General features: G+C 43.7%; 1 protein-coding gene across 3 annotated transcripts in view; it reads left to right on the forward strand.

Annotated features, from left to right (window-relative positions):
• Nucleotides 1-27436, forward strand: part of CLTRN (collectrin, amino acid transport regulator) — a 34951-nt gene continuing 7515 nt past the window's right edge. Inside the window, exons 1-6 of one of the 3 annotated variants that reach the window (XM_084844131.1) lie at nt 1-279; nt 8742-8886; nt 9440-9523; nt 10237-10295; nt 17493-17578; nt 23397-23510. In XM_084844131.1, coding sequence (XP_084700257.1) covers nt 9457-9523; nt 10237-10295; nt 17493-17578; nt 23397-23510 — 326 coding nt within the window. In that variant the 5' untranslated portion in view covers nt 1-279; nt 8742-8886; nt 9440-9456. Of the gene's footprint in view, nt 280-8741; nt 8887-9421; nt 9524-10236; nt 10296-17492; nt 17579-23396; nt 23511-27436 lie in introns of those variants that run through there. The other 2 variants (XM_084844129.1, XM_084844128.1) reach the window with 2 other exon arrangements.

A 27436-nucleotide genomic window follows, 5' to 3' on the forward strand; every position in this document is an offset into this window, starting at 1 on the left:
GCTGCTGGGAAAGATTGAAGGCAAAAGGAGAAGGGGACAGCAGAGGATGAGATGGCTAGATAGCATCACGGATGCAATGAATATGAAACTGAGCACACTCCAGGAGAGAGCGCAGGACAGGAAGGCCTGGCATGCTATGGTCCATGGGGTTACGAAGAGTCGGACACGACTTAACGACTCAACAACAACAACAACAACAGTGCAGTAGGCCCAACCCTCAACCTGCAATGTAGAGATAGAGTATGCTACTCATCCAGCCTCAGCCCAACTTGAAGGGAGGTAATACCACAGGACTACACCACAGGGTTGCTGTAAGCCAGGGATGGGAAACTGGTGGCCCTCAAGATGTTGTTGGACTGCAACTCATGAGTCCCAGCCAATAGGGCAAATGGACAGGAATGGTGGGAGCTATAATCCACTAACATCTGGAGGGCCACAGGTTCACCATTCTTGCTTTAAATTATAATTTCCTTTCCTATTTGAAACTGGCTGCAACTTTTTTTTCCCCACCCCTACCTGGTGTACTAGAAAGAGTAATGGGAAAGACCAAACACATTACTGGACAAGTCTTTCAAAACCTTTAGTCTCCTTTCCATGAGGGGTTATTGACAGTAATACATTTTTTGCCCAAGGGAAGTTAATTTTTAGTGCAAAGCAGTAGTGATTAACTCCTCCAGAATTTGAAGCAGTTAATTTGTCAAACATCACAGCCAGGTTTAAGTCAGAGTGTAGCTGTTAATTAACTTATATGTCAGTAAATTTTTGACAGTCTTGGGTCTTCCCGCTATAAAGGTATTCAGATAGAATATAGAGGAACATGCCAAATTGTCCTTATTTGTCCCATGATGTTTTTTTCTTTTCTTTTTTAAAGAGAAAACAGCTAATAAAAGATGAATACTTAATAGAATATACATCTCCACTTTATTTCAGCCTCCATGAAAGTTCAAACAGATATATTAAAAATGCAGATATTCACGCATGGGCCACTACAATTTATGTATTCCATTTATATTCAAACTTTCCTTCAAGGAGCTTAGAGAAGTATTTTTTCACAGAGCAATACTATGCATGCTTCCTCAGAAATAAGACCTGCTATATTCATAGAATCATAGAATAGTAGGGTTGGAAGGGGCCTACAAGGCCACCGAGTCCACCCCCCTGCTCAATGCAGGAATCCCTGACAAATGGCCGTCCAGCCTCGTCTTGAAGGCCTCCAGTGTGGGAGAGCCCACCACCTCCCCAGGTAATTGGTTCCATTGTCGTATTGCTCTTACAGTCAGGAAGTTTTTCCTGATGTTCAGCCGGAATCTGGCTTCCTGTAACTTGAGCCCATTATTCCGTGTCCTGCACTCTGGGATGATCAAGAAGAGATCCTGGCCTTCTTCTCTGTGACAACCTTTCAAGTACTTGAAGAGTGCTATCATATCTCCCCTCAGTCTTCTCTTCTCAAGGCTAAACATGCCCAGTTCTTTCAGTCTCTCTTCATGGGGCTTTGTTTCCAGTCCCCTGATCATCTTTGTTGCCCTCCTCTGAACCCTCTCCAGTTTGTCTGCATCCTTCTTAAAGTGTGGTGCCCAGAACTGGACACAGTACTCCAGATGAGGCCTAACCAGTGCTGAGTAGAGGGGAACTAGTACTTCCCGGGATTTGGAAGCGATGCTTCTATGAATGCAGCCCAAAATAGCATTTGCCTTTTTTGCAGCCACATCACATTGTTGGCTCATATTCAGCTTGTGATCGACAACAATTCCAAGATCCTTCTCGCTTGTAGTGTGGTTGAGCCACGTATCCCCCATCTTGTAACTGTGCATTTGGTTTCTTTTTCCTAGGTGCAGAACTTGGCATTTGTCCCTATTAAATGTAATTCTGTTGTTTTCTGCCCAGCGCTCCAGTCTATCCAGATCACTTTGAATTTTGTTTCTGTCTTCCAAAGTATTAGCTATCCCGCCCAATTTTGTGTCATCTGCAAATTTGATCAGCATTCCCTGCACCTCCTCCTCCAAGTCATTTATAAAAATGTTGAAGAGCACTGGGCCCAGGACTGAGCCCTGCAGTACCCCACTCGTTACCTCTCCCCAGTTTGAGAAGGTCCCATTGATAAGCAGTCTTTGAGTCCGATTCTGTAGCCAACTGTGGATCCACCGGATGGTTGTTTCATCTAGCCCACTTTGAGCTAGTTTGCTCATCAGGATATCATGGGGCACTTTGTCGAAAGCTTTGCTGAAGTTGAGGTATATGATGTCTACAGCATTCCCACGGTCTGCAAGGGAGGTTACTTGATCAAAAAATGAGATCAGATTTGTCTGGCAGGACTTGTTTTTGACAAATCCATGTTGGCTTCGAGTAATCATGGCATTGTTGTCAAGGTGCTTCCAGATGGATTGCTTTATGATCTGCTCCAGAATTTTCCCAGGGATTGATGTCAGACTGACTGGTCCATAGTTCCCAGGTTCCTCCTTTTTACCCTTTTTGAAGATAGGGACAACGTTAGCCCTCCTCCAGTCATCTGGCACTTCCCCCGTCCTCCATGATTTCTCAAAGAGAATAGACAGCGGTTCTGAGAGTTCTTCTGCCAGTTCCTTTATGACTCTAGGATGCAGTTCATCTGGCCCTGGAGATTTGAACTCATTCAAAGTAATGAGGTGTTCCTTGACCATATGCCTGTCGATCTCAAGCTGCAATCCTGCCCCTTCAGCCTGTACTTCGCCTTTGCCAGGGGGGTCATAGACCCTCTTTTGGGAGAAGACTGAGCCAAAGTAGGAATTGAGCACCTCTGCCTTTCCTTTGTCATCTGTTATCGTTTTGCCATCCTTATTTAATAGCTGAACCACCATTTCTTTCCTCTGCCTTTTACTATGCACGTAGCTGAAGAAAGCCTTTTTGTTGTTTTTAACATCCCTTGCTAACCTCAGCTCATTCTCAGCTTTAGCCTTCCTGACGCCATCCCTGCAATTCTGTGCTATCTGCCTGTACTCTTCCTTTGTTACTTGGCCTTCTTTCCACTTCCTATATGTGTCCTTTTTTGTTTTCAGGTCATCCCTAAGCTTTTTGTGAAGCCACATTGGCTTCTTCTGTTGTCTTCCACCTTTTCTTCTTGTTGGAATTGCTTGTGATTGTGCCTTGAGAATTTCCTTTTTTAAAAGCTCCCACCCATCTTGGACTCCTTTTCTCGCTAGCATCGCTTGCCATGGGACCTTACTGATCATTGTTCTGAGTTTATGAAAATCAGCTTTCCTAAAATCCAGGGTACGCGTTTGACTACACTCGGCTTTTGCTTCCCTTAGAACCAAGAACTCAAGTACAACATGGTTGCTTTCCCTCAGAGTTCCTGTAACTGCTACTTTATCCACTAAGTCATCTCTGTTGCTTAGGATCAAGTCAAGGATAGCCGATCCTCTAGTTCCTTCCTCTACTTTCTGTAGGAGGAAGTTATCCGCCACACAAGTCAGGAATTTCCTGGAGGGGCCATGTTTTGCAGAATTTGTCTCCCAACAAATATCGGGGAAATTGAAGTCCCCCATTACTACTACATCATGCTTCCTTAAAACATTGGCTATTTGCTTTCCAAAGTTTCATCCTTGTCTTCTCCTTGATTGGGTGGCCGGTAGTAGACTCCGACCACCAGGTTCCTTTTATTCTTTGCTCCATTTATTTCAACCCAGATGCTCTCGATGGGGATTTCAATGGGATTTACTCGATAAATTCAATGGGATTTACTCAATAATAAGTGTATTTAGGATTGCAGCCTCCATCTCATGAGAATCCTGTGAATTGGGTTAGCCTCTAGAAGACTGGAAGAAAAAGCAACATTGAGGGCACAATCCTATGCATGTTTAGACAGAAAAGGCCTACAACTCCCAGCATTCCCCAGCCAGGCCTTTTCTCTGTCTAAACATGCATAGGATTGTGCCCTAAAAAACAATCTTTGCATTATAAAATGAATACAGTGTTGATCAACCCAAGAAGAACTAAATGTGCTTGCAGTAATATTTGAAAAACAGCACAAATTATGTCAAAAGGAAAAGAGCTGGTATGGCAGAGTGTTGCCTGTATTTTCATAGTGATCTATATGGAAATTAGGTTTAAAGGCCAAGTTTTGGGTACATATAGTTACAGTAATGAATCTGAGCTATATAGCACACTGAGATAAGCAACTTACGCATCACCAAAAAAGGGGAAATGCATCACCAAAAAAAGTCTAATCAACATTTGAGTCTATTGGAAACCGCCCAGAGAGCTTTGGCTATTGAGCGGTATAGAAATGTAATACATACATACATAAAATAAAATAAAAATAGATTAGCACATGTTTGCAGCAACAGTGTGGGTGGTTTAGTGGTTTTTGTTTTTTTAAGGGGAACAAATCCTAATCACGGTCATGCAATGATGCTCAAATTTAACAGCTTCGACATTTATTTGATCTTCCCCTCCTCCACCCCCACATGAAATCTTGTTGGTTGCATTTTCCCAGGTCTGGGCTGATGGATATCCTGCAAAGAGGTACTGTAGGCTGGCCACTTACACATCACCCAAAAAGAGGACAATGATTTATAAAACATTTGTATATGCTAATGTATAGATGTAAATGCAAATTTAGAAATCATTACTCTCATTTAAATAGAAACACAATACATCTCACTTCAGCCGCTAAGACCACGGCCTGTGTACCTGCACATTTGGCTGGCCAGGATGAGAGGCAACTTCAAGGCCTCCGCTTGACCTTTTTAATATGATTAATTGTCTTTAAACTGGACTTGGACCGGACAACCTTTAGAACAGAGAACTGTCTGCCCTAACATGAGAACACTCTAGGGGCATCTCTATACCAGCCTAAAATCCTGTATTTAAAATGGGACTTTCTGCCTCCGTTTTAAATGCAGGATCACAATTACTCCTTTTTTCTCCTGCTTCCTTCCCCCCTCCTTCTCCCTGTATCTGAGTCTTCCATTATCTTTCATTGATCTTGTGCCTCTTCTTGCTGCTTTTCCTCGTTTCATGGAGGAAACTGAAGCAGAACACAACAGGTTAATTTGACAGCTCATTATCTGCGATCTATTTAAAAACGGAACAAAGGGCATTTAGTGCAGGAGATGCCCTGGAGGGTCACTGCCAAAGAGCCCACAAACTTATGTGAAGGAGCAATCTCAATCACAGGGTAAAAGCTCCATGAGAAGAAAGCCTAGATGGTCCTCAATATAGACATCTCAATCACAGGGTAAAAGCTCAATGAGATGGTCCTCAATATAGACGTACAAGAAGTTGCCAAATGTGTATTCAGTTCTTCCATTCTCCCTTCAGTTAAGTTTTGTGTATATACTACCTGGCTTCAGGGCTGCGCAAAGGGAGACTAGGGCAGCAATTTGTATCAGGCCACAAAGCAAGCCACCACCACCCCACCTCAGCTCCTGTGTGTACCCTTGGCCCGTGACTTCGCCCTGCTAGATAATTGCCTACCAGAGCCCCACACATGCATAGGTCCTTATAGGGGGCAGCAACAGGGGACTCAACATCACACCTGCCCCAGGACCCACAAACCCTCTAGGCAGTCCTACCTGCCTGAGCTAAGAGGCAGAGCTGCTTTCTTCTTTCACCCCAAGTCAATGAAATATTTATTTTTAAAAAAAAATATTGTGCCTTTCTTTAAAAATACGTAAAGGCAGCTAATCACAATAAAACATCATTAAAACCACAGCAAACACTTAAAAGCAGCAAAGGTGAAAATAACAATGAAAAGGCACCCAACAGAATTCGTAAAAATTTAAACCAAAAACCTTCCTTAAAATGGGGGGCGGGGCCCTTCCCTTGAGAGGGAGTTCCAAACCCTGGGTGCAGCTACTGAAAAGGTCCTCTACTACTTGATCCCAACCAGATGTGTTTCAGGAGTTATTGGAATATGCAAGAGGGATTCTGCTGATATGGTAACTCCTGTCCCACTTGCTGTGCTGGGGAGCACATACTCTCAAACACATTCACAGGAGAAAACAGGGACACTATGGTGTATTTATAACACTTCTGTTCTCAAACCAATCATTCCGTGAGCACCCTCCCTCCTGAAGGATCTGGTCTGCCAGCTGTAAATGTTATTCATTTACCCTGCAGTAGTCTCCTGCACTAGCTTCTGAAGCAGGCTGGTTAGTGAAGTCATAACAACAGCCTTATTTCCCCCCACCTGCCAAAAATGTAAGAATGTTTAGTGGAATGTTTAATCTCGCAATGGATGTAGTTGTGCTTATTATAGAACAGCTGCAACTCAAATGCGGTTAACAATATTTGCTATTAGGATAGGAAGCTGTGATGGCTGGGTGGAAGGGAAATTATGCCATCTATACCATTCATCATGGAATGTGGCGTGTATATTGATTTAAAAAAAAACCCAACTCAACTTTTTTAGACTAGGGTTCCGGAATGAAGTTTTCCTTCAATTATAAACTACAAAGCCCGGAAACACAAAGTTCAGCTAATCCTGAGATTAGCTGCTAGCCACAACGTGTTTACTTTACTTTCTGTGGTGAATAGGAGGTGTGAAAACAAGTCAACCTATGGATGTATGAAAGCTGTTGACATAGTTTGTGTTTCCCATAGTTATTAGGTCATCATGCTGCCTATCTTAATTTTGCGAAGCTGTTGGGGTTTTGTTTGTTTTTTAAAAAGCACCACAAGGCACTGTCAAAACATTGGGGCTTGTATTTGATCTGCAGAGACTATTTCACACATGCAATTCATCACTTGCTGCTGAAGTCATGAACACAACATGAGACTTTGCACCACAAAACGGAACAAACTACTGCTTTGTTACAGCACTATGTGAAATGTTCATTTAGTTTCCACAAGGCCAGCATGTACTGCAGGTCATAATTGTAGTTGTGTGAATCAACACTAAGTAAACAGTATTCAGGTTTAGAATGTTCAAAAACTGAAAGATCCAAGAGGATTGTGTGGAGCAGTGAGCAGGCAAGAAAAGAAAAGGCAATACAGATGGTTAAAAGTGCAGCAATATTGTTCTAGAGATATAGTTTCACCATGTAAAACTCAAACAAATAAAAACATTCTGGTAAAATTGAATCCTAGCTGTAGGTACTGAAGCCAGATACAAAACAGGTCAGGGGACCTTAGTTGGGTTGAAGAGGACATTTCTTCTACTCAGTTATTAAAGGTAATTGTTCTCTTTTGTATCTGGCAAAAGTATTAAGTATTTTGTAAAAGTAAGCTGTAAGTATTTTGCTATATACTGTAAGTGTGGGACAGAAAGCAATAGATTCAAGATGTGCATCTGAACAGAATTTCAAGTATACCTGAATAATTCTGTGATTGCTATCCCAAAATTATGCTTGACACACAGACCCCCCCCCCCACTAAGTGCATTATAGAGAAGTAAGTCAATGTGATCACATTGGAATGTAGAGCCTATTCATCCAACCATTGGTTATGTAGTAACCATGGGAAGTGCTTGAAAGACATGTGTGTACTAGTTCTCAGGCTCTGCCAGTTGGGCTGGATCTACACTTACCGCCTTTTTTCGCTTCCAATGAGGTTTCACCGCCCGCCTTTCACACTACAGAGTAGCCATCTCGAATTGGAACCGGAATTTCCCACTTCCGTGCTCCCGCTTTCAATACCCTAATATCCCGGTATTTCCCCTTAATGTGCTCTGATTTTCCGCCTTCGCTACCATATCCAGTCGTAGTCCCCTCCCCCGCCTGTCCATATGCAGCAGTGCTTGTATTTCCCTCCTGTCTAATCACAACTCTCGACGGTCTTCTTCCAGCTACTGATCGCATAGCTTCCTCAGCAGCCCCTGTTTCCTCAGCAACAAGCAAAGGGCTGGATGTGTGCGCGCTTGTCTGATCTCGGAAGCTAATCAGGGTCGGTCCCAGTCAGTGCTTCGATGGGAGACCGCCTGGGAATCAGGCTTCCTGCACTGAACAGGGGGTTGTTGTATCCCTTCAAATGAGATTAGGTTTTACCCCCTCCTATCCCCCGCTCTGGATGTGTGTGTTTTTAAATTCAGGCGTTATCCTCACAGAATCAGGGCTTCTCCGCAATGTTTTTTTTTTCTAATTGAGGCATGATCTTTGAAGCTTCCAAGTTGTGAAGCTTCACAACTTCAAAGCTTTGAAGATCATGCCTGAATTAGAAAAAAAAACATCACGGAGAAGCCCCAATTCTGCAAGGATAATGCCTTAATTAAAAAAACACACATCCAGAGCGGGGATAGGAGGGGGTAAAACTTAGTCTCATTTGAAGGGATACAACAACCCCCTGCTCAATGCAGGAAGCCTGATTCCCAGGTGGTCTCCCATCCAACTACTGACCAGGGCCGACCCCGCTTAGGATCCGAGATCAGACAAGCGCACGCAGGAAAACACAGCGCTCGAGTGTGAACCGAGCTCGCGCATTCGATGAAGCACTGCAATGGGGAAAATGGGTGAGTGGGAATAATCACATTTTAATGCGAGAGCGTTTAACCCGACAGGACACCGAATTCATTGCGATGGCGGACGCAGTGTAGATCAGCCGTTGGTTATAAGTGTCCTGCTGATGACTTTATGCATCTGATTGACTAGCCATAGGCTGTGAGAGAACTGGTAGGCTTAGCTCCTACACATCAAAATGGCTGTCTGCATAGGCCTTTCTTTTAAAGATACACAGCTTGGGATTGAGGCCCTAAATTAATGAATGTAGGCATCACACTTTCTTCTAACAGCCCTTCTCATCCTTTCTCTCTTCTGCTTCATCTGTAGACTCTACAGACCACTGAATTATCAAGTTTTGTGATGCAGAGAGGGGGTCCCCCCACCCCCATCTCCTGGTCTCCATTGAGTTCATCAGCAGAATGCTGAAGATTGCCAGCAACAGTAAAAATCCACATTCTTTTGAAACTTCTAAGTAATAAACATTTAAAATATATGTGAAAGTTTTTGTATGGCTACTTATTGGGTGGAGGCAAGATTAGAGGCAGAAGAGTACAATTCCCTAGGGAAATGAGTTGCCTATTTTGCCATTTCATTTCTTCTTTCCAAGGCTGTTTGTCTACTTGACACCGTGCTTTAGCAAGTAACATCCTTCACAATTTATGTTCCTATGTGACAGTACACAACAAGTATGCTAAAACAAAAGCTACCTTTTAAATAAGGAGGCCGGCAGGAGAGAGAGGACAAAATGTTCAAGTTCTGGATATTATATGAAGTCTTCTGTGAAAGAAAATTAAATATTTCTAACCCTCTTTGCTGAGGTGCCTAAAGAGATAAAAGGATGAACCTGGCAGAAGATAGTTGTTTTCCATCTTTCTTTCTTCTTTTTTTTGTTTGTACTAAAATAAAGGGGTTAATCATTAAACCTTCTACTCAAATTGCTCCCTAGTTCTGCTGATGCTTTAATCCTAGGTCATTGAAAGTTTAAGATTGCATTACAGTGGTGCCTTTTTTCTTTTTGCCTGAAGTTTTCTGACCGGGAAGGATGTTAGGAGGCTTGCTGCTTGCATCTGCCTGGGTTACTGTTGCATATCCTGAATTTTGCAAACCAGGTAAGATTCCATTCTATGCTTCATCCTTCAGCCACTGGTTGCTTTAAGAATCTGGTAAACTGAAAACTAGGGCTGCAATTTTATGCATATTTACTTGGAATCCCAGCAACTTGACCTCAGTGAGACTGACTTCTGAGAAAAGATGCAGAAGGTCAGGCTACAAAATTATTTTGGGTAGGTTTGCAGTATTGACAATTCCTTTATTAGAGTTAAAAGTTGTAAGGTGTGAACCGCACAGAGAGCTTCGTCGGCTGGGTGATATAGAAATGTTATAAATAGATAAATTAAAAGAACATTAAGATCCTGAGGAGGCAACTCACAAGCATTTTATAGTAGTATATTCTCTTTCATCAGTAGTAATACAAAACAGTGGCCTGTGAAAAGTTTAGGATTGTAATCTGTATAAGTGATCTGTGATTTCCCCACAGTTAATATTTTTCCGGGACATATTTGCAATTGTAGGCTTTCATAATTTACATCTATATCCTAAGCAGACTTACCTGGAACCCCACTGATTTCAGTGGAAGGTATTCCAAGTAATTTGCACTTGGGATATCTAACTCCATCATATAATGTCCTGAAATATGTTGAGAATATACTAAGTGTATGCTCTGATTTACTGAAAAAAGCAAATGACTTACAAAGCACCATAAATTGTTGTATAAACACATGAATTATGTATTTCATCATGTTATCCATTTTCTTTGTAACAGATGCACAGAATGCTTTCAAAGTGCGGCTTAGTATCAAAACAGCTCTTGGAGACAATGCAGTAAGTGAAATATCTACATCTACTTTTCTGAGTGAAAGCTGTACAAAGGGCTAACTAGAGTTATGTGATAGCATCATCCAAGTGATACAAACTTGTCCAAAAATCATAGTAAATTATCAATCAAATAAGTTTTCTGACATAATATGATTCATTCTTTTGAGATCTGGGCACAATTAAAACACACACACACCCCAGCAGCCCTTCAGACTGTCACTCTTTCATATATGTCAAGTACCTGTTCTTAGAATGAACCACACACAGTATGAAGCTGTCAGTTTCCTAGCCCTCATCCTACCAGAATTTCTGCTTTGGTTGTCAATTGAACAGAGACAGACTACTGAAGGATTAAATTAATGATATCAAGTACTGTGATTATGTAAATCTCCATTGAAATAAATGTATTTTGTGTGAACTTCTGTCCTCTTACAATCCAATTATTTTTGTGCGATGCTCCTTCTCAGGTGCTAAATATGTAACCGTTTCCTCCTAATCCTAAACACCCTTCCTCTGAAGAAAGGCTAGAACTAGCTCTTATGCCAACAGAAAACAGCAGCCCATGTCACATTTTTCCCCACTCCCTATATTATTTTGGCACACTCAGCCCCCCCCCCCCATAAACAAGCAGCAGGCAATCATTTGGCAAAAGGCATGAAAGTTAAACATACACACAGACACAAGATGTGTTAGGCGTTTTACTTCACCATCTGGAGAGGTGCTAGGTAGACGGGCCCTTAAACTTGTTTCGTTCCAAGACAATTTCTTTTATTACTCAATTCTGAAAGATCGGACAAGGCAGCAAATGCCCTGTCCAAAGCAAGAGGCACAAAGAAGCAGGAAATCAACTGATACTGGAACACACCCACACCTGGGCTCTTTAGGCCAAGAGGTAATTTCTTAGGCAAAGAAAATCTGCCTTTGAATCTGCCTTTAATAAACAGAAGAAGACTGTTAATAGGGAGGTGGGATGAGCAAACTCACTTTCTTAAAAAATTGAGCCAATCTCTGTCAGTCACAGCTAGGCAGGGTCCAGGCTTTTAGGGTGCTTCCAGACAATGGGCTCCTAGTACTACCAATCAGAAAGCATTGTGGAGCAATTCCATCTTCTTTTTCTTTAATGGATTTTCTGTGGGAAGGTGGAAGAAACAGTGGGTAAAACGGGAGGGTTACAAGTAGAAGGCATCTAGGGGGCCCCATTCCACGAATGAGGCAAGATAATAGCATGAAAAAGATATCATATGGAAGTGCCTTACTAGCCAATCAGAGATGATTATTAAAACCTTTGCTTTGCGGGAAACTGAACTTAAGTATCCTTTAATTAATCATGATGCAATTAGGTATACTTCACACCTAGTCTCACAGGATGGATGGATTTCCTCTCAAGTACTCCAGATTGAATTAGCAATACTTAACTAATAGGATAACAAGATGGAGGTGGGATTTTGGAAGCATCTATTGCTGGGTGACAGGCTTTGTTTCCAAAGGGAATGATGCCTGCAAGTATGCACTCACATCCAGACAAACAGGAACTTTCCAATGAGGTTGCAGTGTGTGTGTGTGTATCTGTAGATATATATATATATGTGTGTGTGTGTGTATGTATAGATTGTGTGTGTGTGTGTATCTCTCTCTCTCTCTCTCTCTCTCTCTCTCTATATATATATATATATATATATATGTATGTGTGTGTGTGTGTGTGTGTGTAGGAAAAGTAATTTCCTTCATAGTTGTAGATTCTGGGAATTTTAAGATGGTATCTCAGGACTTTGTTGTAACCTTTATGACACAATATACATTTTAAAACAACATTAATAGATGCTCAGGCTTATTTGCCTCAACTCATAAAAATGCAGCAGATGCAGTTCTTGTGATACATTAGAAAGAAATTAAAGCCCATTAAGTCTATTGAGGCTACGTAAGCAACCTAGAACAGGCAGATGGTGTTCGCGACATTGCTGCCTATCTTACTGAGCTGTGCTGTCTCGTTGTTTACTTTTGTCTGTGTGACAGATGAATCCATTTGATATCTCCCAGATCGTAAACTGCTTGGAGTAGAGACCATCAGCCATAAATCTATTGTCTTGCAAAGGCTCTCATATAATGGAAGAATTTCAATACTAGAGCTTTAGATGCACCTTGAAAGATCTGTTCTCTCTAGAAGCAACTGCTGTAGTTCAGTTGCTGTACACAGTTTGCTGAGATGAATAAAGGACCTCTGCCCTGAGAAGAAAAACTTCCCAACTAACCCTGGTTAGTCACTCTCCGTGTCCCCTACCAGAGCAAGGGATGCCTAGGGAGCTAGTGCCCGACCCCCAAGAGTTCTGTGAATGCAGTACAAGCCTCTATGAATCCCCTTACCTGTTGGGTTTGTGGAATCCAGCAGGCAAGAAGGCTCTGGGGAGGCTGGCCTGGCTCCATGTCCCAAGGGCTCTCAAGATGCTGTACTGGGCCCACTGCCAGCCCAAGACATTTTGCTGCCTGAGGCCAAGGACAAGATGGAGCCCCCTCCCATTCCATGTACAAAAGCCAGCTGGAGCAGCAGCTGTATCTGTCTTCAGCACTGGCAATTGGACAGCATCCCCCACTATACCTGAAGGCAGCAGACTAGCTTAGGGGGCAACGGGCTGGCCACATGGCACACAGCTCTGTCCGCCAACATCTCACTGCCATCTCCCAGCAACTACTGCCTGAGGCGACCACCTCACTCTGCCTCATGATAGGGCCAGCCCTGACTGCCTGGCCTCCTTTGTTCCCTCACCCAGCCAACCCCACCCCGGATGAGATCAGAGACAGAGGGTGGAAAGTAAGCTTGCTTCCTTTCCTCTTCATCCCCAAGACCAGTGCTTTTCACTGCAAGGTCTGAGGGCCCCTGGGGGCTCCCACTCAATTCAAATGTGGCTCTCTAACACTCTGTCTTTGCATTAGCTGCACTCTCAGCAGGGGCTCTCTAGCTTTGCCTTGTTGTTGGCATTAGGGGTGGGCTACCTGCTGTGAGCTGGGCTACCAGAGGAGGCTTTGGGGATGGAAGGTCAGGAGATTTGGTGCTCATCAGTGGTAAGGCGGGGGGGTGAGGGGAAGTTGGGGGTAAGGAGAGGGAGGAGAATGCAGGAGCTAATTAGCTGTGGCCAAGGGGGGACACCAAGATGAAAAGAGGAACATGATTGGCTAGTGGTGCACTGCACAGGAGCTTGGAAGTGGAGGGAAAATGGAATCGGTGGGCGAGAGAGAGAGCGCAACATGGTGCTGGGAGATTTTGCACCACTGAGTGGAGTAGAGCAAACATTCTTTCAGCGATTAGAAAAAGATCCACTCCAGTCCAAGTACCAAGTGAGCTTCTCAGATTTTCCTGCCTGGTGACTGATTGATGAGGCCTTGCTTGGATGACACGGAGGAGATGAATAGGCCTCCAGCCCAGGCTGGCGCACAGTGTCAGAGCTTGATCAGGGGGAAAGGAGAGCCCCCCCCGCCCCCCCCAGTCTTGGAAAGGTCCCCAAGTGACAAGGTGATGGTGCCTGGAACCAAAATGGCTTCTGCTTGAAAAAATAGTGAAGATCACTGCTGATGACCATTGTGTAGACATGTCCTAGGCTTGAGGGATGATGAATGTGGCAAACCACATATATTCCCGAAGTCCAAGGAACTGTAGTTCGAGCTGAAAGTGGGCAGAGGGGGAGTGAGCCAGTGCGCACACACGCGCACACACCCTTTGGTCCTGAACGTGGGTGGGGGCTTTTGGAGAAAAGCAAGCAGCAAGGTTTTGGGGTGTGAATTCTAACTAGGATGGCCACTTATATATCAACAAAAAAGAGGCCAGTGATTTGCATAACATTTACCTGTGCTTATGTATAGCTGTAGTTGCAAATTTAGAAATAATTACTATCATTTAAATAGAAATACAATACAATACACCTTACCACAATGGGGAAGACTGTGTGACCCATGTGCCTGCTCAGTCTGCTGTCCAGGTTGATAGGCAACTCCAGGATGGTTTTTTTTTTATCTTTAAACTGGACTAGGACTGGACAGCCCTTCAAACAGAGGATGCCTTCAAGGAGCCGACTGTTCTCTGTAAAGCAGGACATGTGGCTGCCCTCATTCTAACTAGTGTACCAATATAAGTCATGAACGTTCTTTGGCTCTGAGAAAAGAAGACAACTGGTCAAACATCTTGGGTGATCTTAACATAATAAATGTCTACTTTCAAGGCCCACTTTGAGGCCCACCTTCCCCTTTGTTCTTTTGGAGAAGGAGTTGGTGTTGCTCCTTTCTCTCTTCAGCCCTATGTCAGGCCAGAGTGCCTGGTCAACTGGAGTGAGAACATGCACCAGGGAATAGTTAGGTGAATATGAAAGATATACCATTTCAAAAGTAGAGAAGTCAATGTAGATTTATAGCTTTTCTACACAAGGCTGTTAATCGCTGATCTACTTTCAGGTTCATTGCAGAATTAAGATCCACGCTCTAAACAAAGAGCTTTTCATTTCCTGCTACATAACCTCTGTGCACTGTGCTATAGCAGAATAGCACAAATACTCAAGCAGGAAAATTTCTTTCACTTTCAGAAATAATACCCCATTTTCCCCACTCTAAAAACCCCTGGGAAAGTGCTCTAAAAAAAACAGCAGCAAAACTGGAGGGTCACATCATCGTCTAAAGAACCCGTAAACAACCCTGAGTAAGGAATCACAAGTGTGCAATAAATGCCTCATGTAGAAAAGCTTTAAGAAACAAAGAAAAGGACAGTACTGAAGGCAGATTGTAAGACCGTCTGTCTAAAGTCAGCTCATTTCCTTCTTTTTCCTCGGCCATTCTAGCACAGCTCAACCAATTAAATGGAAAAAAAAGACAGGCATACTCTAGGGAACCAATAGCAGTAGACAGATCTCTGCTGATTCCTAGCATTTACCCTTATCTACTGCTGTCTTTGTTACAAACCCCTCTGAATATCCTCCCAGGTAAATGTTTATAAGATTGCAGCCTTAAAGCGCCATCCTATACATGTTTAGACAGAAAAAAGTCCTACAACTCCCAGTATTCCCCAGCCATCTGGGGAATGCTAGGAGTTGTAGGACTTTTTCTGTCTAAACATGCATAGGATTGCACCCTTAATCTTTCTTATTGTGAACGAAAGTATCAACCAAGGAGACAGGGCTGGAATGATGAAGTTGTTAACTAGGATTAAAAAAGCATATTTAGTATAAAGCCAGTTCTGCATTAGATTAAAATAATAAAAATAACTAATATAGATTACTGTGCAATTAAATTTGGACATTTTGATGCTGTCCAGGGAACAGGTTTAAATGCAAGGTGGCTTACAAATTACAATTTAAAACAACATTATTATAAAATACCCCAACCGACACTTAAAAATAAAAATAAAGCATAAAACCCCAGCATAACAATAGCGAGCCAAGAAACAGCATACTAGAATTAATCAAATTCCAGGGCAAAGAGAACACTTTTTTTTTTTTGCACCGAATGCCAACAAGATAGGTGCCGGGTGAGTAGATATGTGGAAGGAGTTTCCATAGGTTGGACATGGCCACCACAAAGGCCCTCTCCCCAATAGCCGCTGACTTTACCCCTGATGACGGGGCACCTGGATTAAGGCTCCTGCTGAAGATATTAAGGATCAGGCAAGTTTCTATGGAGTATCTCTTCACCAGCCTAAAGTCCTGCATTTAAAACTGGGCTTTCTGCTTCCATTTTAAATAAAGGATCACGACGGACTCCCATTACACGCGCTTCCTTTCCCCTCCTTTCTCCCCTTATCTGAGTCTTCTATATGTTTCATTATACAGCCACTAGATGGTGCTGTGGTCTAGCTTCTCTTATTGCAGGCTTTCCTCTTTTCAAGCATGGTACTTTGATAGCTTATTATCTCCTATCTTTTAAAAAATGGAATAATGGTCATTCAGTGTGGGGGACACACTGCGGGTTCATGACATCATCTAAAGGGCCCGCAAACTTCCATGAGCGAGCAATCTCAATAGCAAGATAAAAGTTCTGTGTGAAGAAGCCCATGGAAACAGGTAGTCCATGAGATACCCAGGGCCTAGATCATTTAAAGCTTCATGGGTCAAAAACAGCACTTGGAATAGTGCCTGGAAATAAACCAGCAGCTCTTTAAGCTGCTCTGCACATCCTAGTTAGCCCACTACAGCATTCTGAACCAGCTAACTTTCTGAACTATCTGTAGGCAGCCCCACTGCAGTGAACTTGCCTGCATGAACGTATCTCCATGAACATCAACAGCAAAGCAATTTCTTCTTTTGTCTGAGGGGGCAAAAAAGCTCTCTGTCTATACCAGAGGTGGGCAACTTCTGGGAGTCCACATTGCCCACCATTATGTCAGGGGGCCCCTAGCCGGCCTCTTTCAGTCTACTCCAGTAGCCAACTCCAGACACAGACAAAGGATTCTTTTCAAGGCTTTATTCCTTTTACAACTTAATAACTCTATCACCAGCGACTAAGCTATGAACAGCAGAGTAACCTATGCCCCTGGCTTGGAAACAGTTGGTCCCCATTTGAAGGAGAGTCACTTGCAGACCCTGAACTTATGGGCTAGGGAGAGTCCCTCCCCTTTTCCTTTGGGTCCTCTGGACGCGACTGTTGCTTGCGCGCCAAACGGGCGCTACGCCTCCTTTCCGCGCCCTCCATAGCTCGTCACTCCTTGCGTCTGCGTCAAGCATCCAGCCAGCCCTCCTCCCGCACTCCTTCACTCCCAGGACCGCTATCTATGTCTGGAATGCCAGCAGGAGGAATCCCTGCCAGCTGCAGGGCCTGGGAGGGATGAGCGCGCTCCTCTCCCACGGACGGCTGTTCCTCCTCAGAATCAGAACTGCTCTGAGGTTCTATGGGCTCAGTGTCCACCCCACTGTGGACCCCGCTCCTTCCTCCTCCTACTGCCGGTGCTGAATTTGCCACCAAAATATGATGGTGCCAGAACAAGGAGCATGGGGAGCATATGCCTTGTTTGGAAGCAAAATCGGAGCGTGATTCCGCTTGTGGACAAGGGGCACAGGCACGCTCTCACGCGCCTTGCTCTTAAACCACTTTTTTGCCATTGCTGCCGCTACCACAACAACACATTCAGCAGCAGTGTTGGGAGGGCTGTGGGCCCCCCCAGGCCGGGGGAATCACATGCAGCCCACGTTTTGCCCACCCCTAATCTATACCAATTTTTTGTTTGTTTTACAGTATAGCTGGGATGCTACTGAAGAATATCTGTTTAAAGCAATGGTGGCTTTTGCCATGAGAAGATATTCCAGTCAAGAAACAACCCAGTAAGTATACCTAAATTTCCTGTAAGTATTCTTCGTCATTCAGTGAGGCAGATGTTACCATGCCAGAGGGTTGGAAATAATGTCTCACAGCCAGTCCGTTTTCACTGTCTGATGATGGCAACACTTTCTACTAACCCTCATTAGCAGATGGGGTTGATCTGGCTGTGCAATAGAGCTCTCAGGTGATAGTTTAAGGGCTTAGGGCATATTACTCTGCCTTGTAGCAAGCCAGACCGTTGGTCCATGTAACTTGGCATTGTCTACACCAAGCCGGAGTCGGTCTCCAAGGTCTCTGACAGGAGTCTTTTCCAACTCTGCCTGGAGATGCCAGGGATTGAACCTGGCATGGATAGCATGTGCTTGGATAGCTCCTTTAGAGTTATGGCTGGTTCTGACTGAAGCCCAGAATGGATTCACAGCGCTGCCGAAATCGGAGCCATCAGCCTCCACTGGATTCATCCTTGTAGTCCAGTATTGCCCAGGCTGACTGGCATCAGTTTTCCAGGATGTGAGGCAGAGGTCTTTCCCACCCCCTGCCACTTGATCCTTTTTAAAAGAGGGGATGCCAACCTGGGATCTTCTGCATCGCATGTAAAGCAGGTACTCTACCATTACACTCCTGTTTCACTGCACAGACGTGCTCATGCAGACTGAGTTCACTGTACCGTCCAAGCTGTTACGGTATGGCCCTGAAATCTCTGTCAGTGCAGTTTTAATGGTGCAATTAAATAACAACAACAAGCATTTATTTCCCCATGAACATTGTATCCATTTGCAGTAATCATTGTCCAGTTTGCCACTTGAAAATAAATAAATGGGTAGACCAAGAAAGAACTCTTCCAAAATTCCGCTTGCCAACCAGACATTCACTGGGTGGTGGGGGCGGGGGTGGACACGTGTGTATGGGTACTTTCTTATATTCAGTACTCTGTTGCATAAATGTTAGCTGCAGACCATAGTCCTTTCGTGTTTCTTTAGCTTTGCATATTATGTGTCAGGCTGCAAAATTATACAGAAACTGGGAGAAGGACAGACAAAAGTAACATGAGAAAAACTGAAATACCAACATTTGAAAGATTTACTATCATCATGGTACAAAACCCTAATTACTTTACCCTCTTCCTATCCAAAGCAAACTGAACACTAGCTAAAGTCAAGAAAAAGATGTTGATGATAACGAAGGATATCCCTCCTCTTCAGCTTCTGGGATTATGTACTGCTATAAAACAGAGTGCTGGACTAAGTGTGTCACTGGTCAGTGCTTATCTCTGTTTTAGAGATGGAAACTATGTATCAACAGTTTAGTATCCTGTGGCTTCTCTTTGTTTGTTTGTTATAAACAGAACTGGCTGCAAATTTTAGACTGTTATTCAGGGCCTCCTCCCACTTAAGCTTAAGGTTTAATGGGTGGGTCTGAGTACAAAATACACACATCAGCTGCAAATGGCATCTGTGCATTTAAGCAGCTGGGGGATTCCCCCAGTAAAATACATGGAAACAGGGACCCAAACAGTTACTGGCTTCCATTTCCATGTATTTTGCTTACCCAATTGTCAGTTACAAAGTGTGAACTAAGGAGAGTTAGTGACTGCCCTAGGGAGTTCTTTAAAATTTAAAATAGAAACATTTCCCCCTAAGACTAACTACAACATGGGGAGGGGGGTTGTTGGGAAATTCATCATGACAGAAGCACAGGAAGGGCTAAATCTCCCTTCTGCCGTGCACTGCAGTACCAATGAAAGATGGATCTCCTGCGGCTAGAATTAATTATGGGTGTCTGCATTTGTGTATATGTGTAAGTTGCTTTGAGGATGCTTTTTGCAGTGGGAAGCAACATGTAAATTTAAATATTATTATTATTATTAATAATAATAATAATAAATAGGATTACATTTTCTAAAACCCTGATGTACTTGCTAACTGCACAATTAACACAATGTCTAGTTTGATTCTGCGAACCATCTTTTAGTAAAAGTGCAATGATGCTCAAAGTTTATAGCTTCTACATTTATTTGATTTTCCCCGACTCCACCACCAAAAGCAACTTCACTGGTTGGTTGTATTTTCCCAGGTTTGGGCTTCCTCATGTCCTGCTGGGAGGTGCAGAGGGACTCAGATTGCCAGGCCCACAGCCTGCTGCATAGATATATGACTGGGGTGGCCCTGATGCAGCAGAAAGAGGCCTTTATGCAAGCCCTGCTTCTGACGGTTGGATTGGATGCTATCAGCATGGGCATCTAAGACCGGTATTCTGCTTGTGTGTGGGGGGGGGTCCACACACTCTGTATCCCCCATGCTTGCAGTGAACTGGATCATGCTCATTTTCTGTTAAACCTGACCATATATTCTCATATGCACTGCAATGGAATTATTCTTGGGATAGAAGTATTAATGAGGGGAAATGTACTCCAACATTAAAAAAATACTGTGAGAAATAAAACATTACTGACAGGAGCTGCCTGGGATAGAGCCATAAACCCTCAGCTCCACATGCAGTTCCCCCACATGATAAGCCACCAGAAGCTGCCGTTTGGAGCATCTTCTTGGCAGTAAAGTATACTCAGGGTCTGGACTGCTCCTGCCCATCCAGTCTGGCCTTCGGGCCTTCCTAGACGAAAAGTGCTATAAAGGGCTTACTGCAGCCTTTCTCAACATTGTGCCCTCTAAATATGTTGGACTATAGGTCCCATAACTGGGAGGAGCAGGTGAGCGCGGCCGGCTGGACTCTCTAGCACAGCCACTGTAGTGCTGACTCATTGCAGCAAGGCAGTGGCGGGGAGCCCTCCTGGAAATGGGATGTGAGGAGGGAGAGGAGTGCGCAGTTTGCCACTCCTCTGGCTCTGCCACCTGAGGCAGGGGGGAGTCACCTCGCCTTGTCGAGGGGTCGGCTCTGATGGAATTACAAGGGGTTTCTGCTGACAATGTCACAACATTGTGTGTTTTCCTGCCCTGACTCCACATTATTGACTGTCACGGGCAAGTGTGATGTTACAATATGTGGTAATTGGTAGTAGGGATGTACTGATTGTGTAAAATCCGTTCTGCCTGTGTTTGGCGGATTATCAGGCGCCTTTCATTCTGTCGTCCACCCATTGGTGGACTCGGATTTTTTTTGTTTCTGAATTTGTGCAAATTTGCACATGCAAAAATGTGCACATTCCCACAAAATGTGCATTTTCACACTTTAGCCTATGGGGGAAATGTGCATTTTTTGGCTGTTTTTTTTAATTTTGTGTATTTTCCTATGACAAAATTTGTGCAAAATTTGGGAAAGTTAGAGAACTGGTCTGGAAGTCCACAGAATCCATCCAATATGGGAAAAGCTGGTCCACTGCAGAATCCATGGGTCAGATTCATGAAAATCTGAACTCATTTGGTTCCGTTGCAGATTTCTCCGACGTCACTAAGTGGTAGTACATGTTATTGAAGTTGAAGGAGAGGGAGAATTCAGAATGGGGATATCATTGTCTGTATCAGCAACTCATCACCCATAACATGTTGTCCTGCTCTAAGAGATGGTCTGGATAAGGCGGTGGGTAGCTTTCTTGTCTGTGCAGCTTTGCTCGTTTGCATAAGTCATCTAGGGCAGTTTACTATTCAGGACCTTTTTGGCCAATGAACTTGCTTTCTGTTTATGGCACATTGTGATATTTCTTTCATTTATTCATTCTCTTACATTGTTCTTTATATCCCGCCCTTCATTGTAAAACAACCCTGGGGTGGATACAAAATGCAGTACCATCAGTATAAAGTCCAGTAAAATACACAAAGTCAGTCTGTGTCAGATTCCATTTACACTGGTGAGGACTGTCCTCTGTAAGGTTGGACACATGGCCACCTATCGAAGTATCTTCCAATTCTAAAATTGTTGCATGGAAACTGATAGAATAATGGCAGCAGTTTCCTTTGTATATCTCTGCGTCATTATCTTGGCATAGACTGTCCTGCATCATATACAGTATAACTAAGCAGGTTTTAATTTGTTTGCAACCAGGGTCGGGTTTCTGTTTTTTGCTGGAGCAAGCAGGAAAAAAAATCCCAACATAAATGCAAATTTTCCAAACTTATCTGGATAAAATATAACTTTTTGACAATGAGCTTTCTCAGTGATGAGTTGCCATGCTTTATTTCCTGTGTAACAGATGTATCAAATTAGTTCCGCAATGTAGGCATTCATAACCTTTTCTGTAGCCTGTGTTTGTAACTTTGATGTCTATAATCTGTGACTTGTTTAAAATACTGAGCATTTATGTTGTGTGTCAAGTAAGTTACTCTTTAAGTGAGACAAGTAGGAAGAACATTTGGCCTCATTCAAAATGGTGGCCTCATGTCAAATCCTTAAGTTCTACTGTGTTTAGTAGCCATGATTCCAGGATTATTATTCATACATTTTTAATCAATTAGATAGTACTTTTCATAGAAATGCCACCAAATTTTGGAAGTAACCATAACTTCACTGTGGATTTGTAGTTCTTCCTATGGAACTTCAAACCAGGCCAAAGGCTTATTGAAGTCTAGCAAGGCTTTGCCACGGCTCTGGAGCCAAAACTGATGTCAGCCACACCACAGATGTGCGGGAGCCTCCTGCATCAGCATGACAAGTCTTGGTATGAATCTGCTTGGTTGCTAAGATCAGCAGGAGAAGCCCTTTTGAAGACACCCTTGCTCATTGAGGCTACCTTGTCAGGCATGCCGGAAAGGGATTTATTTGTTTGTTTGTTTGTTTATTTATTTACTACATTTATATCCTGCGTTTTTCCCCCCTTAAGGAACCCAAGGCGGCGTACATAGTCCTCCTTCTCCTTCATTTTATCCTCACAACAACAACCCTGTAAGGTGGGTTAGGCTGAGAGTCTGACTGGCCCAAAGTCACCCAGTCAGCTTCCATGGCTGAGTGGGGACTAGAACCCAGATCTCCCAACTCCCGGTCCAACACTCTAGCCACTACACCACACTGGCTCTCATAGTTTTCTCCTGTGTTACTCCTAAACTCTGAAACATGCTCTCTTTGAAACATGCTCTAGAGACTGGTCCCTACTCTCTCTGCGTTCAGGAAGGAGGTCAAGACACATCTTTTTAATTTGGTTTTTCAAATGGTTATGGGGTTTAATGTTTTTAATGTTTTAGTACGTCTGTGTTAGTTTATTATGTTTGTATTCTGAATTCTTGTAAACCACCTCGGTTGCTATGGAAAGGTGGTATATGAATGCAGTAAATGAATAAAATAATTGAATAAAAAGGTTTAGGAAGGATGCAACCAAAAAGCTGTGTACATACAACGATCTAAGTGTAAATTTAATCAGCTGATTAATCAGTTAAAATAAGTGATGAATTAACTAAAACTCTGTAATTGGTGGACAGACCTAATGAAAATCCCATTAAATACTGTGGGTTGGATCCAGACAGTCATACTTGGAGAAGGCTCATTGAAATCCATAGGACTCAAATTAGCTCCGAGTAACTTAAGTCCCATTGATTTCAATTGGTCTACTCTAGGTATGACTAAATCTGGATCCTACCCTATATAGTCTGTACTCTAATTCATAATATAAAAAAAAAGCATAGAAATCAATAACTGAAACCTAGAGATGTCACTGTGGAATAATCTGGGTTAATCAACCAGGAGATGTCACTGTGGAATAAGTTCCTCTAGTATTCCATTGACACATTGCATTCAGGGCCAAGACTTTACAATGAAAAGGCTTGCTTTCCAGATAGACTTGAACTTTGTCCCCTCTGTTTTGATTACTTAAGCCCCGATTGCCATGATCTTTTCTTTCCTGATTATCCTTTTTTTTTTTTTTTTAACAATTCACAGAATTTCCAATGTATTGCTTTGCAATATAACAGATCGGATATCATTTTGGTTCGTCATCACTGATTCATCCACAAATGCGACTATTCCCAGGAGTGATGTGGAAGCAGCCATAAGGTACTGCAGTAGGTGGCCATCCATATCATTGCACGGTTTTGTTCTAAGCAAATGTATTATCTGCTGGTAGCATTTGTATCACATCTTTAGTTGAAAACTAGCTGCATTGATAGCCACCCAGTAACCCTGTGTGCTGGGCGACATTGCAAGAGAATGATGCTAAAGGCTACTCAGTGGGCTTTATGACTGAACAGGGATTTGAACCCAAGTTTTTCCAAGTCCACATCCAAGGGTGCTTCCAGATGAGACTTTTATTGTGCAATCACCTTACCTGAAACATGGAATTTTATGGGGGTCTAAATATCATCATCTTCCATTTGTAATCCTTCTGGGTTTTCCCACCACTTTCCCCATCTTTTTCTTACCAAGAAAAAGCTGTTAAGGAGCGAAAGATGGAACAACTTAATAATGCCTTTTGATTGGTAACTCTAGGAACCAATCCAAGTATCCCAAGACTCTGTTTTAGTGTGAATGTCCCATTATCAATGTGTTGTTGTTGTTTTTACTATTTTGAGGTATATAAAAAAGCTCACCTCCTATCATTGTAAGAACTGCTGTCTGCTTATATAAAGCGCAGTGATAATAACTCTTTTTCACTCCCTCATTAAAAAATCACATTTCTAAACTGGGGAAAAAACCAACAGAAGGAAAGAATAATAATCCATTTTGTGACCCCCATGGTCAATTGTGTATAAGGAATTTGTTAATGGTAGTATCCATAAGCAAGGTATCAATGAAGTTTTGCAAGTTTCCAAAGGAAAATAGCTTGTGTGTCTTTTAAGTTGCTGTTGAACTTAGTCTTTAGGGGGGAAATAATGATATCTTTTAGAAGTGTAGTGCCTCTTGTTGAATAAACTGAATGTGGCAATGAATGAGATTGCATTCTTTGGGAAAGATTAATTTTTAAGCTTATGAGCAGATTAAACTGTTTTCTACAGAAAAGTTCAAAACCAACTTCAGTGTGTTGGTGGGGGAAGGAGATTACAGAGTTGTTGGACCATGGGAAGAATAGTGGAATGTGCTTTTTTATTGTTCTTCTTGTACTTGGTTTGAAGCATTCACTCTGTATAAGCAGATTTACCATAAGTCTCTTTCTACATCAGTGGCATGCTGTTCTAGCACCTTGGATTTAAAGTGTTGTCCATCACCTGTAGACATAAGTTATTCTAAAATGTTTAAACCCTTATTGCTAATGGACAGATAACGAATAAAAGTACTGGCCAGTGCTAAAATTATAGGGGGAAAGGTAGAGGCACCTTAAGGAAATCCACAAGTGCTCCACCCCCTTCAAATCTGGCCTAGTCTTGATCCCCAAAGCACTCTAAAAAGAGTAAGTACTTCTTCGCAAATCACATGGTTAAACTATGGATCTGAATTCACTCCCACAGGATATTGTGATGGCCACGAATTTCAATGGCTTTAAAAGACAAATTCATGGAGGAAAAGGCTATCTATTGCTACTAGCCATGATACCTAATAGCCACTGGAGGTAATGCTACCTTCGGCACCAAAGGCAGTATGTACACCAGTTGTTGGGGAACACAACCAAGGGCAGGGAGTGCTCTTGCACTCATGACTTACTTGTGGGTAGGGATGTTAGAGAATTCCGCCACGGATCCCAGGGGGGCCGAATTCCAGTGAATTCGGCCCCCCGGAATCCGTGGCGGAATGGAGCCCCCTGCACCACCACCCCGCGAAAGCCCCATGAAATGGAGCCTACCTTGCGGAGGTGGCAGCTCCAGCCGCTGCCGGGCTGCTGCGGCCGCAAATGGCGGCTGTCGTAGCAGCCGCCATTTGCGTCCCTACACTGGCCCATGATAGGCTACGTATATATTTACGTAGCCTATCATGGCTAAAGTAGAGATGCAAATGGCGTTCCCTATGCAGGACACCATTTGTGTCCGCAGCAGCCCGGCAGTGGCTGGAGGCCCTGCTGGGAGTTGGCCTGGCCAGCGGCTCCGAGGCCTGGCCGTGGAACGGAGCCGGCCGGGCAGGTTTCCGGGGGGGAGGAACAGATCGCTTCCCCCCCCCGTCGAGGATTCCGGGGGGAGGAACAGATCACCTCCCCCCACCTGCGGAACCCGGCGGAGCCAGGTAAGTGGGGTTTCGTATACCCCTACTTGTGGGCTTCCCACAGGCAGTTGGTTGGCCACTGTGTGAACAGAATGCTGGACTAGATGGACCCTTGGTCTGACCCAGCAGGGCTCTTCTTATGTTCTTAAGGAGGCAGGGGTCCCTGTAATTTGAGCAGTGGTTCTTTCATATGCCACCAGATCAGCCCAATTTAGAGACTTCCTTTCTGTCACAGCTCAGCTCGCAGAATCCAGACCAGAGGAACAGATGCAACACTATCACCTTAGAGTGTTGGCCTGGAGTTCATCTCTGATGTATTTCATCTTCTCCACATTTCCATAGCATATTGATATGCAAAGTGCCTTCCAGTCCTTTGTGATACATTAGGCAGTTCATTCTAGAACAAAATACACATGCATGGTACTAACTGTATATGCAGCCTTAGGACTATAAATCCCATGACACAATTGCACCTGTGAATAAAAACCTGTGTACAAAAACATCTTAGCTAGCAGTAGTATTAAAGGAATGGCTGTGTAAATAAAACCAGGTAATACTCAACCAGCAGATAAATTTTCTATGGGAATCTATTGCAGCAGAGAAAGGAGAATTAGAAATGGAATTCTAAGGTTTGTACATAGTTAACCTATGACACTATGCTCCAGTTCTGAGTTCCATGTGCATTCTTTCAATATTTTCCCTTAAAGGAGAGGACAGCACTGTGCATGCAAATGTATGTACTGGACAGCCTGCACTTCCAAAGAATGTGCTAGATGGGAATGGTTTCCCCCCTCAGATCCCTAATGAATGCAACATACACATGAGTGCCTCCTCATTTCAATAAGGCTTGTGCAGGAGACCATTTGTAGTTGGGTTATAAGCATTTTTGCTACCCAGTATGGGCTCCAGGTTTTGGAGGGCCCTTGGGCAAGGGCCCCTCAATGGGCCCCTCCCTCAGTGAGTCTGCCTTCTCACCATGCTGTCAGGAGTGCCCTAGCTGCCTCTTGCAGTCCCCACCAATAGCCAACTCAGGACACAGACGACGAGGAATTCTTTCCGAGACTTTATTCCTTTATTACTTCATGACTCTTTTAGAATACTAATCACTAGCGACAAAGCAAGGAACAGCACTGGGGAAAGATAGCAGAGTAGTAGCCTAAGCTCCAGGTAAGGCAGTTGGTCCCCGTTTGAAGGGGAACCGCAGGAGGACTCTGAACTTCTGAGCTAGGGAGAGATCCTCCCTCTTTCTCTTGGGTCCTCGGGATGCAACCATTGTTTGTGCGCCAAGTGAGCGCTATGCCTCCTTTCAGCGCCCTCCATATGTCATCACTCCCTGCATCTGCGCCGAGCAACCAGCAAGCCCCCCTCCAGCGCTCTCTCACTGCCAGGGTCACTATCTATCCCAGGAATGCTGGCAGGAGGAATCTCTGCCAGCTGCTGTGCTTGTGAGAGATGAGCGAGCTCCTCTCCCACGAATTGCTGTTCCTCCTCAGAATCAGAACTGCTCTGGGACTCTATGGGCTCAGTTTCCACCCTGACACACCACTGTCCCCAGCTGCTCTTGTTGTTCCTCCTCTTCCTCATCACTGCTACCACTTGCTTGCTTGACAGGCAGAGAGCCAGTGAGCAGGTAGGCAGTGGCATCTGCCATTTCTCCATCTCACCACCACCATTGTCTGAGCCACAGCGAGAGGCCGGTGAATGAGCAGGTTGCAATGGTGATGAGGCGGAGCAAACCCAGTGGGCTCTTGTCAGTGGGCCCCTGCTGGGGTGTGGGCCTGACCATGCCTAGCCTTCCCACCAGCCCTGCTTTTATCTGTTCCATGTTTATTGGTTTAGCAAAATGGTCATCA

Source organism: Heloderma suspectum, chromosome 3 (genome assembly GCF_057233095.1).
Source record: "Heloderma suspectum isolate Gila_16-S chromosome 3, 16-S_ref, whole genome shotgun sequence".
In the NCBI taxonomy this organism is placed as follows: domain Eukaryota; kingdom Metazoa; phylum Chordata; class Lepidosauria; order Squamata; family Helodermatidae; genus Heloderma; species Heloderma suspectum.